General features: G+C 38.9%; 2 protein-coding genes across 2 annotated transcripts; one reads left to right on the top strand and one right to left on the bottom strand.

The window, feature by feature from the left end:
- The first annotated feature begins 780 nt into the window (after positions 1–780).
- LOC113357231 (glucan endo-1,3-beta-glucosidase 8-like) lies at positions 781–2,917 on the top strand. The gene is made up of 2 exons (XM_026600571.1): positions 781–1,283; positions 1,640–2,917. Exons 1-2 carry the CDS (start codon positions 925–927, stop codon positions 2,742–2,744), a joined length of 1,464 nt encoding a protein of 487 aa, XP_026456356.1. The 5' UTR covers positions 781–924; the 3' UTR covers positions 2,745–2,917.
- A 315-nt stretch (positions 2,918–3,232) lies between these two features.
- LOC113357230 lies at positions 3,233–21,504 on the bottom strand. Its single transcript, XM_026600570.1, has 27 exons — positions 21,347–21,504; positions 21,182–21,223; positions 20,610–20,800; positions 18,293–20,515; positions 17,369–17,444; positions 17,127–17,249; positions 16,603–16,822; positions 16,042–16,509; positions 15,781–15,966; positions 15,337–15,630; positions 13,981–14,628; positions 12,839–13,238; positions 12,565–12,707; positions 11,763–11,933; positions 10,846–11,052; positions 9,910–10,476; positions 9,766–9,825; positions 9,177–9,511; positions 8,595–9,018; positions 7,964–8,431; positions 7,202–7,318; positions 6,914–7,035; positions 5,908–6,670; positions 5,493–5,747; positions 5,225–5,407; positions 4,640–4,978; positions 3,233–4,545 (listed from the first exon to the last, which is right to left on the bottom strand). The coding sequence occupies exons 3-27, from the start codon at positions 20,791–20,793 to the stop codon at positions 3,796–3,798; spliced, it is 9,726 nt and encodes a 3,241-aa protein (XP_026456355.1). The 5' UTR covers positions 20,794–20,800; positions 21,182–21,223; positions 21,347–21,504; the 3' UTR covers positions 3,233–3,795.
- Between the last annotated feature and the right edge of the window lie 1,148 nt (positions 21,505–22,652).

Below are 22,652 nucleotides of genomic sequence, written 5' to 3'. Positions count from 1 at the left end.
AAACATTTTTGAAAATCGATGGAGATTTGATTAAAAAAAAATTCAAGGTTTCGTTTGATTTTGAGAAGAAGAAGAAGAAAAAGAAAAAGGGTTGGGTGAATTAATTTTAGTTTAGAAATTTAATTTAGTTTTGATTTTAGGTATAATAGTGGTCAAGGGTATATTTGACTTTTCATAAAAATTAGGTCCCCTTATTTCCCTAAGGATGTTACATAGCATATAAAGCCCCCAAATTCCAAAAAATTCAAGCCCCAATAATAGGATTCTTAAATAAAGGGACGTAACTATAAAAATATAACTAGAGAAAAAAATATAAATACATATATTTCTTATGTGTTTTCTTGTGATACAAACAAATCTTTGTTATAACATCCAGTGGATATAAGATGTACTTTTATGGAAGTTGTCGCGAGGATGATCTCGTCACAGCATGACTCATGAATAAGATCTGACCCGTAGCAAACACGTGTAGACAACCCGTTAAATGAACGAATGAGATATTATTATTAAAGATTTGATGATATGAGATAATAATAATGCAAATTAGTTGTGTGTGTTTTACTTTTGTTGTATACAGAGAGGACTACATTTACATTTACGCGGAAAAATGATAGTAGGTTTTTTCAGCAAACTAGGTACCAAAAAAACATCTGGTTATATTTTGTCTATCTGTTAAATTCATGGATGAGAAATAATCCACTCCTTTCTCCTCTAATTTTGGTTAAGATTTAATTCCAACCAACACATTTTCTTACGACAAGAGAAAGAAAACAAACCTCAAATCCTAATTCATCCAACAATATTCAATCTTCTTCAGATTTCTTCTCTTAAAACATCATTTTCTAATCTACATTCCATCTCTTTTATCTCTTTGATTGATCTCTCTCAAATTATCTCTTTTTCTACGTGAAGTGTGATAGCAGCATGGGTCAGGACGAGACCCTAATGTGGGGGTTCTTATCCTGCATTTGCGTGTTATGGGTCTCGGCAGCCACATCCAATGCAGCAGAGACAATAAGTTTGGGTGTGAATTGGGGAGGAATGTCATCGCATCATATGTTGCCATCAACAGTTGTTGAAATGATAAAAGCTAATGGAATTAAGAAAGTTAAATTGTTTGAATCAGATAACTGGACTGTCAAGGCATTTGCTGGGACTGATATTGAAGTTATGGTTGCAATTCCTAATGACAAGTTGGCGCATTTTGGCAAATATGATCATGCTAAAGATTGGGTCCAACAAAACATTTCTCAACATATCAAGGATGGCGGTGTCAACATCAAGTAAGTGAAAATGCAGATTCCTTTACATTACAGCCGGCTGTGTTTTAGATTTTTGCGAACTGACCTGTTTTGCTAGGGAAACTGCCATCTTGTCTTCTCTTTTGAAACACAAGGTGTGATCCGTGGCTAGACCTAAGGTCGAAACCCGTTGGCTATGTTGTGTTAGGCGCCCAGGAAAAAATAAATAATTGCTCACATGTTTTCGCCTTGGGGCGTTTTACTAGCTAGGCGCCCCTTGGACGCCTAGGCGAGCGCCTAGCTCACCTTGGGTGTTAAAATTCAAGGAGATTGGCCAGATGTTAGTTGTTGTTTTTTTGGAATGTAAATTGACATTTTGGGTTAATGAACATCTGTAGGTACGTTGCTGTTGGAAATGAACCATTCCTATCGGCGTATAACGGTTCTAACTTGAAAACAACATTCCCAGCATTACAGAACATCCAGAGAGCTCTTAACGAGCACGGTTATGGTGACAAGATCAAAGCTAGTATCCCTCAGAATGCAGATGTCTACGAATCTGCAAACGATACACCCTCGGAAGGTCAGTTCCGAAGTGACATTAAGGATCTTATGCACCAAATCGTTAAATTCCTCCACGACAATAACGCACCGTTCATCGTTAACATCTACCCATTTCTTAGTCTCTACCAAAACCCAAACTTCCCTTTTGAATTAGCATTTTTTGATGGCGGAGGGAAATCAATCATCGATAAAGGCGTGCAGTACACTAATGTTTTCGATGCCAATTATGACACTCTAGTTTGGGCATTAACCAAAGCTGGTGTTCCCAATTTGAAGATAGTTGTAGGTGAAATTGGTTGGCCAACGGATGGAAATAAATTTGCAACTGTCGGCCTTGCTAAGAAGTTCTACAGTGGATTACTAAAAAAGATGGCAAGCAGTAAAAAAGGAACTCCATTAAGGCCAGGTCATTTGGATGTTTATCTCTTCAGTTTATTCGATGAAGATCAAAAAAGTATTGCGCCTGGACCATTCGAACGACACTGGGGGATTTTTCGATACGATGGAAAACCAAAGTTTGCAATGGATCTCACAGGGCAAGGACAAGAAAAGTACTTGATAACAGCTCAAGGAGTTCAGTATTTGACTAAACAATGGTGTGTTTTTAACAAAGAACAAAACAAAACAGATACTGTGCTGGACGACTTGAGTTATGCATGCTCATTAGGAGATTGCACGGCATTAGGCTACGGATCATCTTGCAACCACTTGGATTATTATGGGAATATATCATACGCCTATAATATGTATTTCCAAATGCAAGATCAGGATGTTCAAGCATGTGATTTCCATGGGACAGGGATGCTTACAACCGTAAATGCTTCTACAGGAAGCTGTCTATTCCCAGTGCAGATAGAGAATGCCGGAAAACGGGTTCAGTTGATGAGTTTAACGAGAATGGTGTTGTTATCATTCTTCGTCGGTTTGGCGCTGTATTAGGCTGAAAATTTTGATAAGATTAATTCTAAATTTGTTTCTACTTTGATCAACATTATTAATTTTTTTATGCTCTTTGTACATTAAACAAATAAAAAAACAACTGCCCCTCCTTCTGGTAGGTCTTTGGTCATCAGAAGTCCTGGGAGCAAATGGTACAAGTTGTGCTTTTCACATGCCTACTGCGTGAATCTACAAATATCCGTCCGCACAATAATTCTGGAGTAAAACGAAGCGAGAAAATGACTGTCAGATGGTGTAAGCACGGATTGCCATAGCACTCACTTGGACCCATTAAGAGGTTCCAGGGAGCGCGGAGGTCCCAAAAACGCATAGTTTCTCCTCCGAAAATGACCCCCCTGTTGGGGAACGCATTAGATATTACCTAAACCGGGCAGGTCCTTGAGCGGATCCCACGTTAGCCACAAGACGGCGGTCTCTATATGTATAGACGAACATGAAAATTTCACAGAATATTTATGTGAATGAAGTAGAATCAAAGATCCTTCCGGGAAGGGAATGATATTAACAGTGTTTCATGCATAACCATATATAGCCCTCAAATATTCTACAAATTCCGGCTGCTAAATTTCCATCTGATACAAAATCATATACACACAGATGCACACACAAAAAAAAGGGTGCATTCTTTATAAGTGCAGCCAACAAACTGAAAGAAAATGGAACGACAGGTATGAAATACAAAGAAAGAAAGAATACACAGACAAAACTAGAACGGGGCTGTGAACTCCAAAGAATCAGTCAAAACTCCCAAAAGTATAAAATATCTGAAAGGTGTCTTGAACCTGCAAAACTTTTAATCCGACGGAGGCTCAACTACTATTGCTTTTGGCCCATCTTTTTTCTCCCATTATGAGAACTCTTTTTGGACAATAACCTCTTGAAGCTCTCCAAACTTTCTGTTCTTTGTGAATTTTAATTCACATCCCCAAGTATTTTGACAGTGGTCTTTTCCCAAAGATGCTTTACACGTGATGTCGAGCATTCATTTTACAACATAAGGTCATCTAACAGTATTTCCATGAACAGTTTGTCACATGAGAGGAAGGTAGGTCCCACCATGTCCCTTCCTTAAGACAAGTGGTCCGGCAGTTTCTGGTACCTTATCTAATGCCTTTGAGCATGCTTCCAAAACATCACTGAACCCAGTTGCTGCAGTAGCCAGTTGAACACGTAACCTCAAATCTCTTGTCCTCCTCAATAGACTCCTAAATGACCGGCCTAAATGCTTTAACCATTCTGCCGGTAACCCTCCTGGTGAAAGCCATACAGAAAAGTGTGATTGGTCCCCTCGAGCCGCCACTTCGGCTCTGTAAAATCTAGCAAGCTCTACAAGCATCGATGGCTGGAGAGGCAGCACAGCAACAAATTCAGACACAAACTGTTCTGTCAGGTCTGGTTTGAGCATTTGGTTCCATAGTACCAGGGCCCACTCACCTGGTTGGTTCAATCCATAAGCCTCAGCAACTATCAAGGCTTCCTGGAAGCGAGATTGCTCTACAAGAGCTCGACGAGCATTTGTCTCCGATAGGTTTAGCCAGTAGAAATCAGGCATGCGAATTTGGAGGGAAATTAGGGATGCTTGAGAACATGCATTGCGGGTTTTATTTCCAGCATCAATGGAAGAGTGAACTTGTGCAGCCTCAATGAAATAACGCATTGATTCTAAAAGGTCTTCCGTTTGCTCTTTGTCGTAGCGTTGGAACCACAGTCGTATACAGTGCATGGCTTGTTGCTCGAGTAGAGAAGCTGTTTCGTGCTTCATATTAAAGTGATTATATACCTATAACGATAGACACAAAAGGATATCTTAGAATTTATGGTTGTTTCCTTCAATTTTCACATCGAATTGGAACTAAGGGAGTTCATGAACAAACCATAGCAAATGCATCGAGATCATTTGGGTTGAAAAGCTTCAGTGACGTTAGAACAGCCAATCGAAACCCTTGGACTGATTCTGCAGTTCCTGTTGTTGTTTCTGCAGCCGAATACTTCTGAAGAAGAAGCTCCAGCTGACCATTCTCTATAAGAATTCCAAGAATGAAGTTCAGGGCATGGAAATTGCTCACTCCAGTCACCAGACGAGCCAGACATGAAAAATCCCCCTCAGACACATAAGATTCCACCCTGGTTGCTGCAAGGGCTACAAGGACATCTACTCCATCTAGACAAGCAGATGATTTGTAGAAGTGATGGGAGAGAATCAGAAGTTCCACCTATAATATCAAAACAAAAATCAGCATCAGAAAGAACCATCCCCTTTGTTTTATAATTTTCCTACGAATTTTAACCTTTCTTTAGTTAATAAGCAATTGAAAGCATGACCACATTGACCCATCATCAAGTTTAGCTTTTCTTTAGTTAATAAGCAATTGAAAGCATGCCATATGATGTGTTCAACATCATGGGAATTAGAATTAAGGGAATAAAAAAAACTAGCAGCAAATTCAGAAACATATTACCTCACAAGCATGTGGAATTTCCTGACCAGTAATAACTAAACGCATTAGCGCATGGCCAACTTCTGGTTCTGAAGGACAAAGCTCTGCCCACTTCAAGAAGTCAGAGAGTCTCCACAAAAGAGGAGCAGGTCCTTCATCCTTTTGAGAATCCATATATCCTCCACGGTGTGCAGCCAATAGACCCTATAAGAATGCAGAAAGGGTTAGCAATACATTAGTATTTGGTACCCTATTACACAGAGAGTGAGAGAAAGCTGAGAGATCAAACCTTGAGAAAAGATTCGGCAAGAATTTGCGCAATACTAGCCGGTGACATGGTATGAGTCTGCACTAGGAGTTTTGCTTCCTCAAGTGAATCTTGTGCTTTGAGAGAAAGCAACTGCAGCAGTTCAAGTGGCCTTATTCCAAATGCTTCAGTAAATGAAATTTCCAAGACGTTGGCAGCTTTTACAACTGCTATTATTCTCCTACACAATCCACTCCCACCATCTTTTGCACATTTGGTAGCTAAACTTTCCAGTACCTGCAATTATGCATAAAAAAATGAGTACAGTCGAAGGATGAAATAACCAGAACAGTATGAACCAAAAGAGAAATAAAAGTAAAATAAAACAGTGGTCAGATACACTGTGCATATGATATTAGCATCGCAGTAAAAAACATCAACGGCGTCTGGAATAAACCTGAAGAGGATCGAAGATACTGTTGTCCTCTAATATATTGTATGTCTTTACAAGTGAAAGGACTTCTGCATCCAACCTTGACACAGACACTTCACTGCAGCTAGGAGTTGAAACGGTTGCAACCTTAATCGCAGTATCCACGACTAAGAATTCAGCAGGCACATGCAACGGAGAGAGCTTATGTTGAAGCTGTTTAGCAGCTGCCACTTGTCCAAACTCCAAGAGAGATAGCACAGCCCTTTCCAACTCTTCTGGTCCAACTCTCTCCTCCCACCTGGAAACAGATGCCTCTACTCCGACATCATCTTCTTGAAGTGGCAAACCTTTAGATTGTTCGGTGCTACTCCTGGAATTGCTGGGGGAGTTAATACTATCATCAAGATCGTTATTCTTTTCTATAGATTCCACGTGTGATCTTCTAGATGGAAGATAGCTTTTCGGTCTACGCTTCTTTTTCATTCCCCCTAAAGCAGCAGGAGGACTAGTAGGATCAGTAGCTTGTGGATGGCGTACATGTATATGGTTACTTTCCCTCATATCGTGTCGTTCTGTAGCTCTAATCTTCATTGAACTTGAATGATTATCCATCTTCGTAACGATACTAGCCGTCCTTTCAATGATACTGGAGCTATTTCCACTCGTAAAGTTCTGACCTGAAATGGGCGTACTAAAATCCCCTTCACACTTGGCCTGAGCTTCTGATTCGACAGCTAACAGCCATACTCTAGTCTCAATCTCACGCAGAAGATGTAAAGGATATACTCTGGGTTAACAAATAAATAACAGTTAAGAAAACAAGAACAATTATGAGAGGCAGAATTTCTCAGTGATATGAAACTTAAAAAATGGTGCTTCACTCAGACACTCCATCAAGATGAAATATCTTAGGCCCTGCCACTGAGCATTCTGGAATGTTCCGCGACCATACACCTCTTTAAAATTTAAAATAACAGGAATATAAGATTTACATCTAAACTCTGAGCCATTACAAGAAAAAAATACTTACGGACTACACTGGGTCATGGTTCCACTTAACCATTGTAGGGCTAGTAGTAGCATTTCATGCAATTCTTTTGCTGGAATATCTTTCTCCACAGCTTCCGCATGCTTTAAGAAAAATAATCCTGCCTGCAACCAACATATCACTGTATAATATCAAAAAAAATACAACTAAGAAGAACTGCTAATATATTTTCTGCAGAAAAGTAGCAAGAAGTATTACTTTCAAGGAAATACTGTAAGCTAATGATTAACAGCATTTCAATTAAGATTTCTAATCCAGTATGTGTATAACCTGTAATGCGGGGAAGGAATATCTTAGGAACAAAGTCTGACAATGACCCCATAATGCAGCTCTTTCTTCTGGGACATCCCATAAGAACTCCTTCCACTCTGCTACCATGGCTTCAGCCTGCAGAATTATAAAAATATAATCAGTTCGAAGTATATAACACAAGGGGTCGTGTATCTAACAAGAGTGGAGCACAAATCTATGCATCTAAAAAAGATCTCCCTGGCACAGCATCACCCGACACCTGAATACACAACTTCCGAAGTTCACTAGTTCTGATCCGCTGTCAACAGTCATTTCCTCTTAACATCAAACCAATAAGAGAGAGGAGTACCTGTGCCTAACAGGAACCAGTAACAAACAATGTCTGTGTACTTCTGGGTCAGATGCTACATCTCCTCCACTCATCACCACAACTCACCCCACCCCTTTATTCATGCAACTCTTAAGTGTTCCACCTACACCTCAATTTTGGTCCTCTATTTTGTTGTGTCACTCTCATCATCAGTAATTGCTATAAAGAAGTTGACATACGACTATTTTGCCCAATCTTACTCTCGAAGGGTATATCTCCACCACATCTGCTTGCCATTAGCTTTCGAACACTTGTATCCCAGAAGCTTAACAGTATTATTTTACAAAGCTTTATAAACCGCATCCCAATTACAAGAAGAACAATGCAGGAAAGTTAAGGATACAACATAAAATATTATTACACTGTGAAGAAAGATAATAAGGAGTTGCACTTAAATGCATTGCTATTACCTGAGTTTCGGTAACATGATGAGCAGCAGATTTCCATGGTCCTCCACTGGCCTCCAACTGCCTTGCCCAGTTACGTGCTTGTTCCCAGTGTCCGTTATTTTCTAGTGCTGTCAAAAGTGAAGCGTCGTCTAGAGTTTCATTGCCAAGGTATAAGTCATCTTCTTTCCGTAAAGCAGGCTCGGCCAAATTGATTTTCCAGTGAAGTTGCCTAAAGTATGTCGAAGCAGATCCTCCATCCCCAAAATCAGTTGCAGAAAGGAGTTGCAATAAGCAGCGTTTTTCATATGCAGAGGGGCAAGTTGAAAGCATCGCATCTGCAGCTGTAACAGCTGTTGAGCTTATCCATGGAGCTCCCACCTGCCCTTCTCTTCCTATGTTTGCCCTTGCATGGAAAGGCTCTTCCTTGATTCTAGCCGAAAATGATGCCAAATGTGCAGATGCTTCAGATAGCCGCATTTGTGAAAATGTCTAAGACCAGCATCAGAAATAACCAAACTTTTCGGTCATCAGAAAGAAACAACAAAGACATATGAAAGAACATACTGGAAGTGAAATTTAAAAATTATACTTCCCTATCATGTTAGTGCTAAAGAGAGCATTATGTAACAAACTTCTGAACCTAATCACAAACCTGAAGAGCACGAATAAACGGTAGGAGAGAACAAGATGGAAGAAACATTTCGAAAGCCCGCAATAGAGGAAGAAAAAGGCGTTGCTCACAAAGAACTGAAACCATCTTGGATAAAGAGGTGAGTCCTTCGTCGGGATCACTTAAAACCTTGATATCTTCATCATCTAGTTCTCTTTTATCTTCATCTTCAGGAGAGAGTTCTGTAGAAACAGATCTCTTGACAACGCCAGGATTACCAGAGTCATTTGATGCAGTAACAGCCGATAACGACTCTATCAGGCATCTTCGTTTCGCGTTTTTCCTACTGTAATGAAATGTAAGGTCTTTATTACCACCTGGTGACAAATTGGTAGCTTCCACAGCCGCTCCAACATTATTTGCGATTTGAGAGGCAATATCATTCACCTTAATGGATGACGTTTCCCTGCAAGGAAAACTTCTCGAGTGAGACCTACGACCAACAAATGTTGATGAAACTAAGGAAAATAAATGAGTGGATATCGATATATACATCAGTTTCCAATACTTCAGAGAAATTATATGCTACAAAATACAGATATATGCAGAAAGATTGATGCTAACCTTGCTGCTGTAATCTCCAGCCATACTGTTAAGCATGAAAGAGGAGAGACATCGGAGAAGCAGGACGCAATCATCGCCAGTAAAGACCAACGCATGTCTTTTGCTCTTAAGAGCAGAGCCTCACCAGGACTTTTCTGTTTCTCACATTCTGCAAGAAGACCAAAAAGTTCCACAGGAACCATCCCATTGTTTTCACTTGACAAGGAAATCTCATTTGTTTTTCCCCTAGGAGCTGTATTTGGTGAAGACACAGGTTTCTTTCTAGTAGAATACATGCTTCTCAGAACAGTTAATATGTGTATCTTCAGGCGTGGATCACTAAAGTCTTTAGATGCCTGAAACATTTCATATCTATCAGTTAGAACAGAGAACAAATGTAACAAATTCCGTAAAGGAATTCTGCAACTATTTCAGCATTGTTGTCTTGCTAAAGTATGAATTTATGAATTGGGATTAACCTTAATCTGTGGCATGCATTTCACACAGAGTTATAATATTCTGAAAAGTAACAATTCAGTGTTCGCATACACACAAATTTGGGTTTGACTATAAGAAATTTTTAGGCAGCTATGCAGGATACAGAACTTACCACTTGGATAGTTGCATCAAACGGGTGCCCCACAGCTTGAGCTTCAGTCAGAAACCCGACCTAAAAATAATCAAACTTAATGTCAACAACATTAAAAGTAATATTAAGAACGGAGAATATCAAGCAAAAGGAGAACGGGAGTACCCAATCATTGTCTTTTGCTAGTACGGAAAGATATTTTGTGCTTAGAGGAATCTGATGCATCTGGCAGAAAGCTGTAACTAAACTCCAGTGCTGGCTTGCAGCTTTTTGTTGAGACCTAAACTCAGCTCCATCTCCACTGCCACTTAATAACCAAGATCCACAAGTCTCCCCTTCAGCCATCAATGGGACACTAGCCTTTTCCAAGTGTTGTAGAACGGCAAGTATAGCCCGTGAAGAACGCTTACTGGCTGTAACTCCAATATTAGGAATCTCTTCTTGATCAGCAGTACCACTACTGTCATAGTGCATGTAATCATCTGCCAGAGCCTGAGCTAGAGAAACTGTAATATCACCTTCACGGGGGGCAGCATGAAATGCTGAACCCTTTGGCGAAAAGTGCTGAAAATGCTCATTATACTCACTGGACTTGTAGAAAGAAGAAATTCTTCGTAAGGCAGCAACATCTATGCGAAGCATGCTTGCAGATAAGCCACAAAGCTCCAAAAGGAAAGCACATGAAGCAACCAACACGGAATCCTCAAAGTGCGAAATAGCAAGTGGCATTACCTAAAATGGGAAAACATGAAAAACAAAGATGAAACTTTTGGGGAACTTTAAACAATTTACAGAACTAAAATTTCAAGCACCTTCATTATCAGTAATGCCCGATTCCAGTCACCTGGTGTCAGTCATCACAAATAACTCTCTGCACTCAATGATGAATCAGGATGCAAATGGAACTATTTTCCATAGGTTTTTTCAAATACTATCAAAACTTCTGGTCTATACCAATAGTCCAACTAGAATAATGTTAAACTGCCATGCCAAAGCAGTGGCAGACGTGGTTAAGATGTTTAGGGAACCTTAGTTGAGAACTACAATACGGATAAGCATAACATTTACTGAATCCAAAAAATGAGATGATTTTGTTCATACAGTTGAAAGAAGAGACTCTTCATTTTGAGTCACAGGTGCAAGAAGCATTTGCACATCAGACTGAATATTTGCTTGTCCAGATGAAGCGCCGGACTGCTTTTTATGGCTGTTTTCATTCAACATCTGAACTCGCAGGCCTAGAAGATGGTTGAAAGCCCCAAGAGCACGTCCCCGATGCAGGTAGTGCTCCACCCCAAATGTTGTCTCCTGTATAACATCGAACTAAATCAGACAATTGCATCATAACATCATCTCCTAAATTCCAACAAAATTTGTTACTACAATCAACAACAAGAAAATCAGTCAATTTCGAACTTAAATTAGTTCAAGCATCTTTAATTCATAAATTACAGACTGCTAATAATAGTACTAATACAATCCTACATTGAATGAAAACGAGGATCAAAGATGACCACTACTGAGTTAGCATAAAATGGAAACCCACTCCCTAGTGAAAAGAGTTGAATTTGGAAATGCTAGTCAGAATATGGGTTTAAGCATTAGTCAAGCCGAAGTCAACGAGGGTACTAGCGTGAAAATTTAAAGCCACTGGTTGATAGTAGGGAGAGGAGACCCTAGGACTTTTCTAAAATAGTATTACCACAATGGAGGACTCACACCTGCTATGGCTAATATGACATAAGTTGTCTGTTACGCCTTATGAGATGTATTTGGTAATACTGCTATTGTAATAGAAGTTCACAACAAGCCATCATATAACATAGGATGTCAAGTACAAAATACATAGGATGTCAAGTACAAAATACAGAAGGAAAGGTTACCCTTAAATGGAAGTAGACAAAAACGGTACTACGCAATATATATATAAGATTAAAAAAAATAAAAATAAAGAACTTTTTTCGTTCAACGTGATTATGAACATATAAACATAGTGTCGTTTAAGAGCAGGGCCAAACCTCCAATGAAGAAGCAAATAGCTCTTTCTCGACACTTTTCTGGATAGCCACTTCCCAAGACATTGCACTAACCTCACCATTTTCATGAGCATTAATGAAATAACTTATGTCTCTATGCAGAAATGATTCTCCTGTAGGTACCCCTGCTAAGGATTGCCACCCAAAAGGTCCCTGAATTTTCAGACAAAATGGGAACAAAACCTGTCAGGAAAGATGATGACAAACGACATTGCTCTAAAAAAGTAATCCTGGAACAAGAAAAACTATATATTGTAACAGTAGAAAACTGCTTGAATCAGTTTACTGAACCATCTGGGCAGATATGATCCAACAGTATTTTTCCAAGACATTTTAACAATTTCACTAAATTATTCCAAAGTAGTTTGATGAAGTGAGTGTGAAACTACTACAGCTTTAGTTAAAAAATGTGTCAGTGTCAAATAGTTTTTTGATCTGTTTATAGAGGGTATACTTTCTGCATAACATGCCATTCACTTAATAAAATTACTATGAATGTATGTTCCCGAATAAAAGCTGAGCTTTGAGTTAGACACGATTTCCTCAAACCTTCCTTGACCTCTTCATTCCTTTGAGTGTCAAGGACAAGATTATATCTCACTTAACGTTAAATTGAGGTGAGATTTGCTCTGGCGAGATGCTCCAACTTAATGAGCCTTGGTTGTTTCACTCATCGTTTTTTACAAGTAAGTTCTTCAGTTATTTAAGCGACCTGAAACACTATATTCACAACAGCACTACAAGACAAAAGAACAAACTAGAGGTGCAAGAAAGAAAAAATGACCTGCACAAAAAGTTGTATCAATCTCCTAATGCCCTTCGAAAACCAGCATGGAAGCATTTGAACCAATGAAGTATCATGCCCAGCAGAAGAGAAGATGCTTTCACGCCAATTCAAATAGTCTGACAAAGCTGAGTTGCCAAATACTGCCAATTGAAAGATCACATTTGTGCTTGTTTTGTAAAGAAAGTACTTTCGCCCAAAACTTTAGACAATATGAATACTGCAGATGCCAATTGAACTAGAAAGCGAACAAGATTTAAGGAAAAAAACTGACCACTTTTTGCATCAGGAACCAAAGAAATGCCATTTGCATCATGCCCAAAGCAAGCCGCAATAAGAGTACGCCAAAGTGTAGGGAAGCGTTGAAGAGCAGGTCTCAGATTCTCCAATGTACACTGTGCTGAGGAGCTAAAACGCCTTTTTACACTTCCACTGAACAAGCACTTATGTATTGGAGAAGGAGCATACATTAGGGTTGCTAAAGCAGCCATTTCTCCTCCTCCTTCTGCCATGTCATCAACCGTACGTATTACTTCTTCCATGTCTAAGACACTGATTTTGCTACCAAGAACTACATTTTTTGATATAATAGCTCGGGCATTACATAAGGATGTATCATATTCACGTCCTTTAACCCTAGAGAGCAACAACCACTTTGCCCATTCACAGTCTCCCTGGAAAGTTTCATGCATTAGTACATAAAGCAGAAATCAACACTAAAATCGTAAGTGCTAAAGAATGCTCTCCAAATCATATGGCAAGCACACTTACCACAAACAAAGAAAAGGAAGAGCAGAAGGAAAACATTATATATCAGACACTGTCGTCATAAACCCATGAACAAGCAGATAAGTTCTTGTACTAGCTTCCACAAACTCAAAACTGACAACAACCTTTTGACGCCAAAACCAAAACTAAATTGAACCGAGTGTTTACGTAACGGACTCCATAGATAATTAAAAAAATTTAAAGAGAGAGAGAGAGATAGTCAACAAAGATGGTTCTAAGTGAACCCCTTATTGCTCGATCTCTCTGCCACGGAAATATGACAGATATTATCCGAATAATTGTTGTTGTACAAGATGGTGTGACCATGATAATCTACAATTAAGTACCTTTGGCTGCACAGCGAACTAGTGTGGAACTTAGAATACTAGGAAATCTTGACATACTGTAATGTTCAAAATAACAGAAAGGAATGTTCATGTGTCTGCTTTGAAAACTATAGTTTGAATTGGTAAAACCCAGATCAGTTTGTTATCGACCAGAAAATCAACTAAACCTAGACCCCACAATAAAAGCGAGACCAAATTTGAAAGAACAAATTGCGAGAAGAAATCAAACAACAAAGAAAAAGAAACCGGATTTTTAGAGTGCACTTGTAAAAATAAACACACTGGATTCTAGGGAACTTACTGCAGCATCTTGTAACGATATAAGAGAATCATTATCTAGAACCAACTTATGGTGATCAAGGTAAAGGTTCAGAAGATTTGATAAGTCATGTTGAGCACAATGGCGTATAACGAGTTTATGAAAAGCTTGAGCAGCATGTCTGTCAAACTCTCCACCAACATTTGAGAAATTAATATCAGGTACATCCTCGATAGATTCATCCAGAACGAAGGTTTTAGATATCTTGGTAATGAAGCCTGCGCGAGCCAGAATCGGTATAATCTCTTCTGTACCATCCCAATATTCCTTCAAGAAAATTGATCGTTTGGCAAGTTCCTGCTCAAAGAGCCCTTTCAACCACGCCGAGCACATATAATTAGGAGGAAACTTCAGAATTTTAACATTTGGCACAGTCATACACACATCATCCAGTTCTTCAGGAGAGCAAATATACTTGTCATAATGAGAAGACACCATATTGAACCCCTCTGTTTCAGCAGAATCTAGACCATCCAAATTTATTTGGAGATTTCCATTTGATAAAACTGTTGAAGGAATCATATCCAGGAGCTTATAGACCTCCTCCCAGTCATCATGGCACATATGGTACTCAAGTTGAGACTCCCATAATACATGAACACCCATAAGCAAAGGCCTATCCAGCACTATCTGTGGAGCAATATAAACATATTCATGTACATACAAAAGCATCCAAAACAGAATGCAAGAAGCTATACACAGAAACAAATATATAATCAGATACATACAAATAACTAAAAGTACGGATTGTTGATGGGAAGTATTTCTTGCAACTCTACAGTCTCTGCTTATACAATATCAGTAGACAAGAACATGTGATAAGGGTGCAGCTATTAATCACCTCAAAAAGTAAGACTGGCACAACATAACGTTTTCAAACGAGATGAGACCGCAATTTCAACGAGGAAAACCACCGAACCATGTGAAGAAGCTATCAGAGTGTTTTCAACTGAATGACACTAACAGAAGCAGACTCAGTTTATTTGGTAAATATAGCTTTGGGAAGTTATACATGTTAAAAAGGTCACAACACGTGGTGACAAACCCATGCCCAAGCTAATATCTATTTGATGAGAATCCCCAATGAACCCATGAAGGTTTTGCCCCAGCATGGATCAAGGAAACACTTCGGCTTGTCAGAGGTCTTAGCGATCTCCTCTGTTTTCCTAACTCTGGTTAATTGCAAAAACACAAAAAGATTTCACGTGTGAAAGTTTTTGAGTCCAATATTATTCCAACCATTTATCTTAATTGGACCAGCGTTATTCAAGCTCATGTTTTAAAATGATGATGTGTATATTTGATCAGGTTAAAAATGCAGTACAAAATATAACTTACACGATCTATGGCTCTTTGATCCCAGGCGTCAGACCACAAGGCTGCACCAGCCCAGTATCCAGCATGTGTTATATCTTCATCAACCACGGGAAACACACAGCTTTCACTTATACTTGCCCAAGGACCTGTCACAACTCCATCGATCTCGCCGCATTCAATTTTACAGTTGTTTACTGACAACAAGCACATCATGTGCAACTTGTTTTCTAGCGAAGTCAAACTGGATGGAGCATCTCCAGGTTCTTTTTGACGACCGTGAAAGGTTTTCCAGAAACTGCTGCTCGGATATAACCTCTTTGGCAAAAGAAAACAACCAAGTGTTACTCAATAGAGAACCAATACCCAAAGAGATGTGAAAATAAGATTAACCAAAGATGATTGCAAGGCATAAGACGAAAGGCACATAAGAAAGAACAGAAACCCCAAGGAGAAAAGTTAACAAACCTCAATAAGAGCTATCCTCTCCAACATTTTCCACTCATGTGGTCCAAGGTACCCATATCTTTTCAACTCTTCTGCAATTTGCATTCGAAGAGATCTTCTAACAGTACCAAACAACAATTGTTTGAGGCTAACCTCAATGTCCTCTCCGAGCCTTTGCAATGTTGCTACAGCAAGTGAAGTCTCTCCCTATTGATCACACGCAATCAGTGCACAAACTATATAACAGATTCACATTCGTTTACAGAATCACTAATATGTTACCTTCAAAAGCAGTTCATAAGCAATAGCTCTCGCAACATCACGGACTTCATTAAAAGTGTCTTGAGGTTCTTTCTCAGTAACTAAATCTTTGAAATTCTGCAGATGTAGTTGAAGCACTGCTAAAGGGAGACGACCTGAGTGCAAAGCATCCTTGACAATGGCCTTCAGATCCATATTATCTATCTTCCAGCGTGCAATCATATCCTTCGGATTTTCCAAGGGAATCAATAGTCTCCCCTGAATCTCGTCTTTCGTTGCAACAACAGATAATGCATTGGACGTGTCCGAGTCAGAAGTAGGCGGGATCGAGATGGGTTGAACAGGAGTCAAAGCGAGTTTTTCAGTGTCCTCAAATGCCAACTCAGATGCAGATAAGGCCTGTTCCAGTGGGTTTCGTAGCTCCGAAGGTACAATAACAAGACTAGAACTTTGAGGATGAGAGTCATCCAGCAATGAATTTCTATCCACCTGTCACAAAAACAAAAAGAAAAGTTCAACCCATGTTGAAACTTACACGAGGAAAGACTTATCTGTATACAACAATAGCAATCCGCTCTATACCAATCCTTGTCCCGGTATTCTGAAACGTGCACCAAGTTTACACTGCAGACTCCTGATAACCTCTAGAAAGTGAGTCATCTCGTGGAGCCTCCTCAAATTGTTTATTTGACTTTGTGCTCCATTTAAAACAATCTGGACCTGAAATTTCTCTTTGTTATGCTGTAGTAGCCCGTATTTCCGAACCATTTTGGTTGCAAAGCTTGCTGCTAAAGACAGAAGTCTGCGAGATACAACTAAGCATCAATAAAATGAAAGATGAGAAAATGATACTCACATACTCAACCTCAATGCACAAAATGGATAGTTTAAGATTTATTTGTTTCACGTTGGCCACATATCTCCATAAACATATACAGAAATACATTTTCGAAAATTATCCCCAATGCCGAGTAAATACAACCTGAAAGCCAGGAGCATAACTATATAGATGAACTATGAGCTTAACATTAAGAAGGTAAGGATGAGCGTTAATGAACCACACAAACTAAAAATATGACAAATACATGGGAACATGCATGACGTACCTTGACGCAAGAGCAACCTCATTATCATTCCCAGCTCTACAGAATATCTGATAAACGGCAGAAAAGAGCAATCTAAGGATGCCTTCTTCAGCCATATTAACATCAACAAGCATTTCCAGAGATCTGTTCCGAACGAAATATAAAAAACAAACACTTAGAAAGTGATTTAAATCACCAGTAAGACTTTTATATGTTGAGCGACAAATTATAACAAGACGTAGTGGTACAGGATGGTAACTTACTGTTGTATTTCATCAGCTTTCAAGTAGTCCAAAGCCAACTGCAATCGACGCAACCGAGCAACTTTCAAGTCCCACCCTGATATGACATTCACAATCTGCAAATTAGCAATATACTGAACATTCATTTCATCGTATCAAAAGCGTGTATCAATTATGAGAAAATGCTAAATAGCATAGCTAACAACCCAAACAAAAATCACAGTAGTGACAAAAACCATGGACTTGGAGAGAGACCGATTACTGGAAACTCAGGTACCGTACATCTACCTCGTTGCATAGATCAAAAGGCAGACCAATTGGGTAGTATAAAATATAGGACACACAAATCCTGAAGGAAGTAGTTTGGTACAAGACAAACACAAAGAGATATAACATGATTTGAAGCTGGGAGTAACATTTCATATAGCAATCTTCACTAACTTTGAAACCTCGATCACACCAAGGACTTCAATGAGAATTCAGTTAACACAAATAATCTCTCTACACCCAGAATATCCTACGGGCGATTTGCTGATGATGATAAAGAAAGACAATGTCAGATTACTCTAAACCGTTTGCACTCCTTTAACTAAAAAATCTTACAATTGAACATAAAAAAAGTCTCTTGTCCGAAATAGTTATACATCTTTCACAAGTTTCTAACCACCTTGACCAATAATTTCTGTGCATATGATTCTATAGTTTAGTTGCCTTGTATGTGGATTTGGTGTTGATGAACTCACATTCATGCGTGAACACATATGCACAACGCCAAATCATGTGTTCACATTCATATGTGAAGACATTCTATAGTTTAACCATCTTTCACAAGTTTCCTCATGTAAGTTTCAGAACAAAAGGCGAAAGATAAAGAAAACGCTGAACTTTAAATAAACAAAGTAGTTACAATTGAATAATTAACATCAAATTTGGAACAAGGAATACCGTTTTTCAAACATAAGAGATCTGCCTCTTCAGGGCCTTCATACAGAAGAACTCTATCCAGAACTTCTACTTTCCAAGGTGGCCAGAGTTCTTTGAGTTTCTTGGTCCCAAAATCTTTTTCACTCTGATCCGCAGTGCAATTAAAGGTACTGGGCCGCCAATAACAAACCGATTCTACTGGATTACCAGTTGTTGCGACTGAAACTGAGGGAAGAACAACAAAGAGACCATTTTCTGTTACCAAATACAAACAACCTTGGAAACAGCAACCAAGAGCTTCACCAACAAACACTCCTTCCGTATCCAGAGGGCCACGCCTTGGGAGAGGAGAAGCCAACACATTCTCCTCGTGGATTGTTGAATCTACCTGCATATGTGTATGAATAATGTGAAAGCCCTTTCCGCCATTTACATCCCAAGTCTTGCTGAGTCGTGTGATTCCAAGGGGAGAAAAACAAATGGTATCATCTTTACTACGTCCACTTCTAGGTAGAAATATCCTGCGTACTGGGTTTGATGATACTATAGAACTCGAAATTCCCTGATCTTTATTTTGTGAAGCAGCAGAAAAAACACTCAAATAGTAACTATAATTGCCCCCATTATCCTGGAGGTGACACTTTTGGTTTTCCAAAGACTTTCCATCTTCTTTGTTGAATCTATCGTTGCTCAAGGATACGTTATGTAAACTCTCATGATGGCCTATGTCAGAACCTCCAATCTCCCAACGAACAAAGACATCGAGTCCAGAGTGCCCATAGTGTGGGAGCAACTTGTTAGCAGAATAACTTTTTTTTGATGCATAATCGCCTGGATAGATTAGATAGATAACACCATATTCATCAACAACCGCCAAAAGTGAAGAACTCAAAGAAACCATCAATTTTTTAAAATTTCTCTTAGAGCGGGAATGATCTTCACTTAGGTAACCTGCATTACCATTAATTTTATCATCTAGGTCGTTTTTCCTATCAGCATTTCTATGACCCACATCTCCACCCCCAGCGGTCGCTTTTCTTTCCCTCAGCAGCTTTTGTTTTGAGTTGATTCCACAAACTTGCAAAACATCAAGACATTCTACAAGTTTGCCTGTCGTTGCACAATAAATGAAGATTAGACCAGACGCATTGAGACAAACAACGCCTTTATCAGAAAACTGAAAATCAGTCCACTCAGATACTAGACCCTGACTCAGTGACGTATCATGAAGGTTCAGTGTGGTAACCCATTGTATCCCCCATTGGTAAATTGTAGTAACCACAACTAAGACCTTGCTAAATCTCACTTCGTTTTCTTCACTAGCGCTGCCCAAGACAGGACTTTCTAGCGCCATGACAAATCCAATTAAGCGACTTGACGTGCTCGAGAATATCCTTAAGCATTTGAATTCATCATAGTTGACATCTTGGTCTATAAAACTTGAATTTGAGTTACCCGAATCAGCAGCTAAACCTTGCAGTAGTGTTCCATCACCATGTTGTTGCTTCATATCTGAAGCAGTACCGGACCGAGAGAGGAAGCCCAAAAATACCGAAATGCTACTAGAAATGCTAAACGAAACAACTTCTGCTGAACAAGGAAACGATGGACTTGCAGGGAACTTTGTCGACATTTTGCTCCCAGATTCAATAGTTTCAACTTTGTTACAAAACCATATCTTTGATGCAGAATTTTCTATAGAGGAGTCATTGCTAATGAATACACCAGGGGAATCATTTGATCTTTGTTCGGATCCAACATTCCCATTTACTCGACACGAGCCACTATCCTCAGTTGCCTGAGTATAACAACTTTTATCAACTGAAGTGGCAGAATGACCCCATTTCTCCCACCTCCCATTTCCATCCATGCACTCTGGCGATTGTTTTGTTTCTCCATGGGTTTTACCAAGGTAACGAAAAGCATGAACAGTGATGCCATGATCATCAGACACAAATAGAAGTTCTCTAAAAGCAGCTCTTTTGTGCTGATTGTAACCATCCCCGTAGTGCCCCCAAGCCAGTGATTTGACACCAGAAAGAACAGGATAACGCTTAGATCTTGAAAATGTATTTTTTCCACCATCATAATCATCTTCTACAGCTCCAGGAGTACTTGGGATATCATCCAACGAATCTGACTGAATAGAATCCACCAAACCTGAAGACTGTAAATTCTCATCACTTGACTCGTGGTGAGTTTCCGGATAACACCTACCCAGGTCATCTGTATCCCTAGACTCCCCTACGAACGAAAAATAATTAAATTAATTGTAAATTTCATTGCCAGAATCAGAAACAACAAGAAAAGTACAATGCATAGTTTTAAATAAAGTTACCAGTGATCAAAGGAATCAATAAAGCTTCACATTGATATGAAAGTAATAACAGCAGCTCCCTAGTTGGAGAAATAAAAGCTCCAGAAAATTCTGAAAGGTTCAGTCGAGTTTCGTATGGACTCCACTTCGACACCTGCAATATTGCAGGGCCATCCACAGCTCCGTTGACACAAGAGAACGCCATTTTGATCCTACGCACATAACCAAACTGAAATCTTGAGTGACAATGGTTTCTGCCGTTATTACTACCGTAAGAGCTCTGATCGTGAAGTTATAAGCACTGAGAAACAACTTGAAATCAAACACAAATTGACACTCATTTCTTCCAATTTTCTATTTCTGCCACAGGAAAGGGTTTCTCTTGTATTTTCCAGAAATTCAACATTATATAACACTTCTCTGACATATAGTTCAGAAATCAGTATATAAAGTTCCCATGAGCTCATATCCAGATCAATATACCCTAATAAGCTAAGTTTTCAACTCATTGTGTTTTCTGAAGTTGTATATATACCTCCTAGTCAATAAAACTGAACTTAACGAAAAACAAGAAGTCGCTTAAAATTGCATACCTTAATTCTGAAAACTAATCAAATAATCCACACTGTCCAAACCTGGACATCAGATCGAAGATCAATTAGTGAAGAATTATAACCAAAGTACAAGTAAATTGAAGAATTATAAAACCCTAGAAAACATTTTGACTTCAATAATTTAGTTGGGTGTGAGGAACGCACATCTCTGAAAATCTTCATCGAGAATTTCTCCCTGAATTTAATTTCTTTGTTCTTCTTTTTCCTTTTCTTTTTCTTTTTTGTTTGTTTCTTTTTGAATGAATCAATTTGTTTGTTTTGTATTTTCTGTCTCTAGAGAAAAGAAAATAATATAATTGGAAAATTACTAATAATGCCACGGAGAAGATTAGTTTGTGAATCTCATCATGAAACTCTCTCTAAGGAAGGTAATCACGTGATACGCACGTGAGATGAGTTGTAAGATGGATAATTGCATGGCTGCTAAGAGCATCTCCAACGGTGGGTCAAAAAAATCCTACGTGGATGTCATTGTTAGACCCCCATTTATTTAGATTATATCCCTGGATGTTAATAAGATCCTTTATACTAAAACTCATCTCCAGTAGTTAAGGTTATACAATGTATTTTAGATTTAGATAAATATTAAAAAAAAAATATTTAGCTTGATTCCATATTAAAAATTATTTTTTTTTAAATAAAATTCATGACATAGAATTAGTTAAGGGTCATCCCGAAGGTGTAGTTAAGACTTTCTTTAACACCTTCATATTTAGTATTTGATCCCTCCTAGTTTGTAGGATCCAACTATTGGAGATGCTTTTATACTAAATGGGGGTCTAAAATCCTATGTGTCATTGAAAAAAATATTTTCACCCTCTGTTGGAGATGCTCTAATGGGGTGCCAGGTTAAGTGAGGGTGTACCAAGCCAAGACAAAACTTATTTTGTCCTATATGAAAACCAGTTTTGTCTTATCTTGATTTTGGTACACCCCACTTAATATGGTACCCCTATTAGCAATCTTGGATAATTGGGAAGGCTGGTTCCTACATGCATGGGGAAAAATGAGAAGATTCGACGCTTTTGCCACTTAAGTGCATATTCTTGTAGGGCAAAAAAATCCATTTGTCATGCCAAACTGCGTTGGCAAACCAGACGCATCATTATGAGAAACGGTTGTGTTAGACACACCGTGAATTCATCACCAAAAAACACACCGAGTGAGAGAGAAACTCCTGAGACCCACCAGGAAAAAAATAGGGGTGGGGTTTTTATTTACTGTGGGCCCCCCATTTTGTGTCACGCGGTGGATTCACGAGATTTCATCGCCCGGAGAATCTAGACTTATTGTATGGGAAAAGAGTGAAACGATGAATTAATATCGTTTCGAAGGAAAGTCTAGGATTCTAGCGCCAACAGTTAATAGTTCTATGTCGCCTATAGATAGATAATTTTCAAACAAACTAAAATTAACACCAAAATTGTTGCTCAATTTTTTATTTATTTCT

The sequence above is a fragment of the Papaver somniferum genome, chromosome 3, assembly GCF_003573695.1.
Source record: "Papaver somniferum cultivar HN1 chromosome 3, ASM357369v1, whole genome shotgun sequence".
In the NCBI taxonomy this organism is placed as follows: Eukaryota; Viridiplantae; Streptophyta; class Magnoliopsida; order Ranunculales; family Papaveraceae; genus Papaver; species Papaver somniferum.
The sequence above is the reverse complement of the archived record's forward strand: the minus strand, read 5'-3'. Positions and strand labels throughout refer to the sequence as shown.

What these genes read in the sequence shown, in the direction of transcription:
- LOC113357231 (XM_026600571.1), top strand. Translation starts at nt 925, where the DNA reads ATGGGTCAGGACGAGACCCTAATGTGGGGGTTCTTATCCTGCATTTGC. An exon ending in GATGGCGGTGTCAACATCAA is followed by an intron (nt 1,284 to 1,639) that starts GTAAGTGAAAAT and finishes GAACATCTGTAG; the next exon opens with GTACGTTGCTGTTGGAAATG.
- LOC113357230 (XM_026600570.1), bottom strand. Translation starts at nt 20,793, where the DNA reads ATGGCGTTCTCTTGTGTCAACGGAGCTGTGGATGGCCCTGCAATATTG. An exon ending in GGTTCCTGATGCAAAAAGTG is followed by an intron (nt 12,708 to 12,838) that starts GTCAGTTTTTTT and finishes TTCAATTGGCAG; the next exon opens with TATTTGGCAACTCAGCTTTG. An exon ending in CGTTTATTCGTGCTCTTCAG is followed by an intron (nt 8,432 to 8,594) that starts GTTTGTGATTAG and finishes TGCTGGTCTTAG; the next exon opens with ACATTTTCACAAATGCGGCT.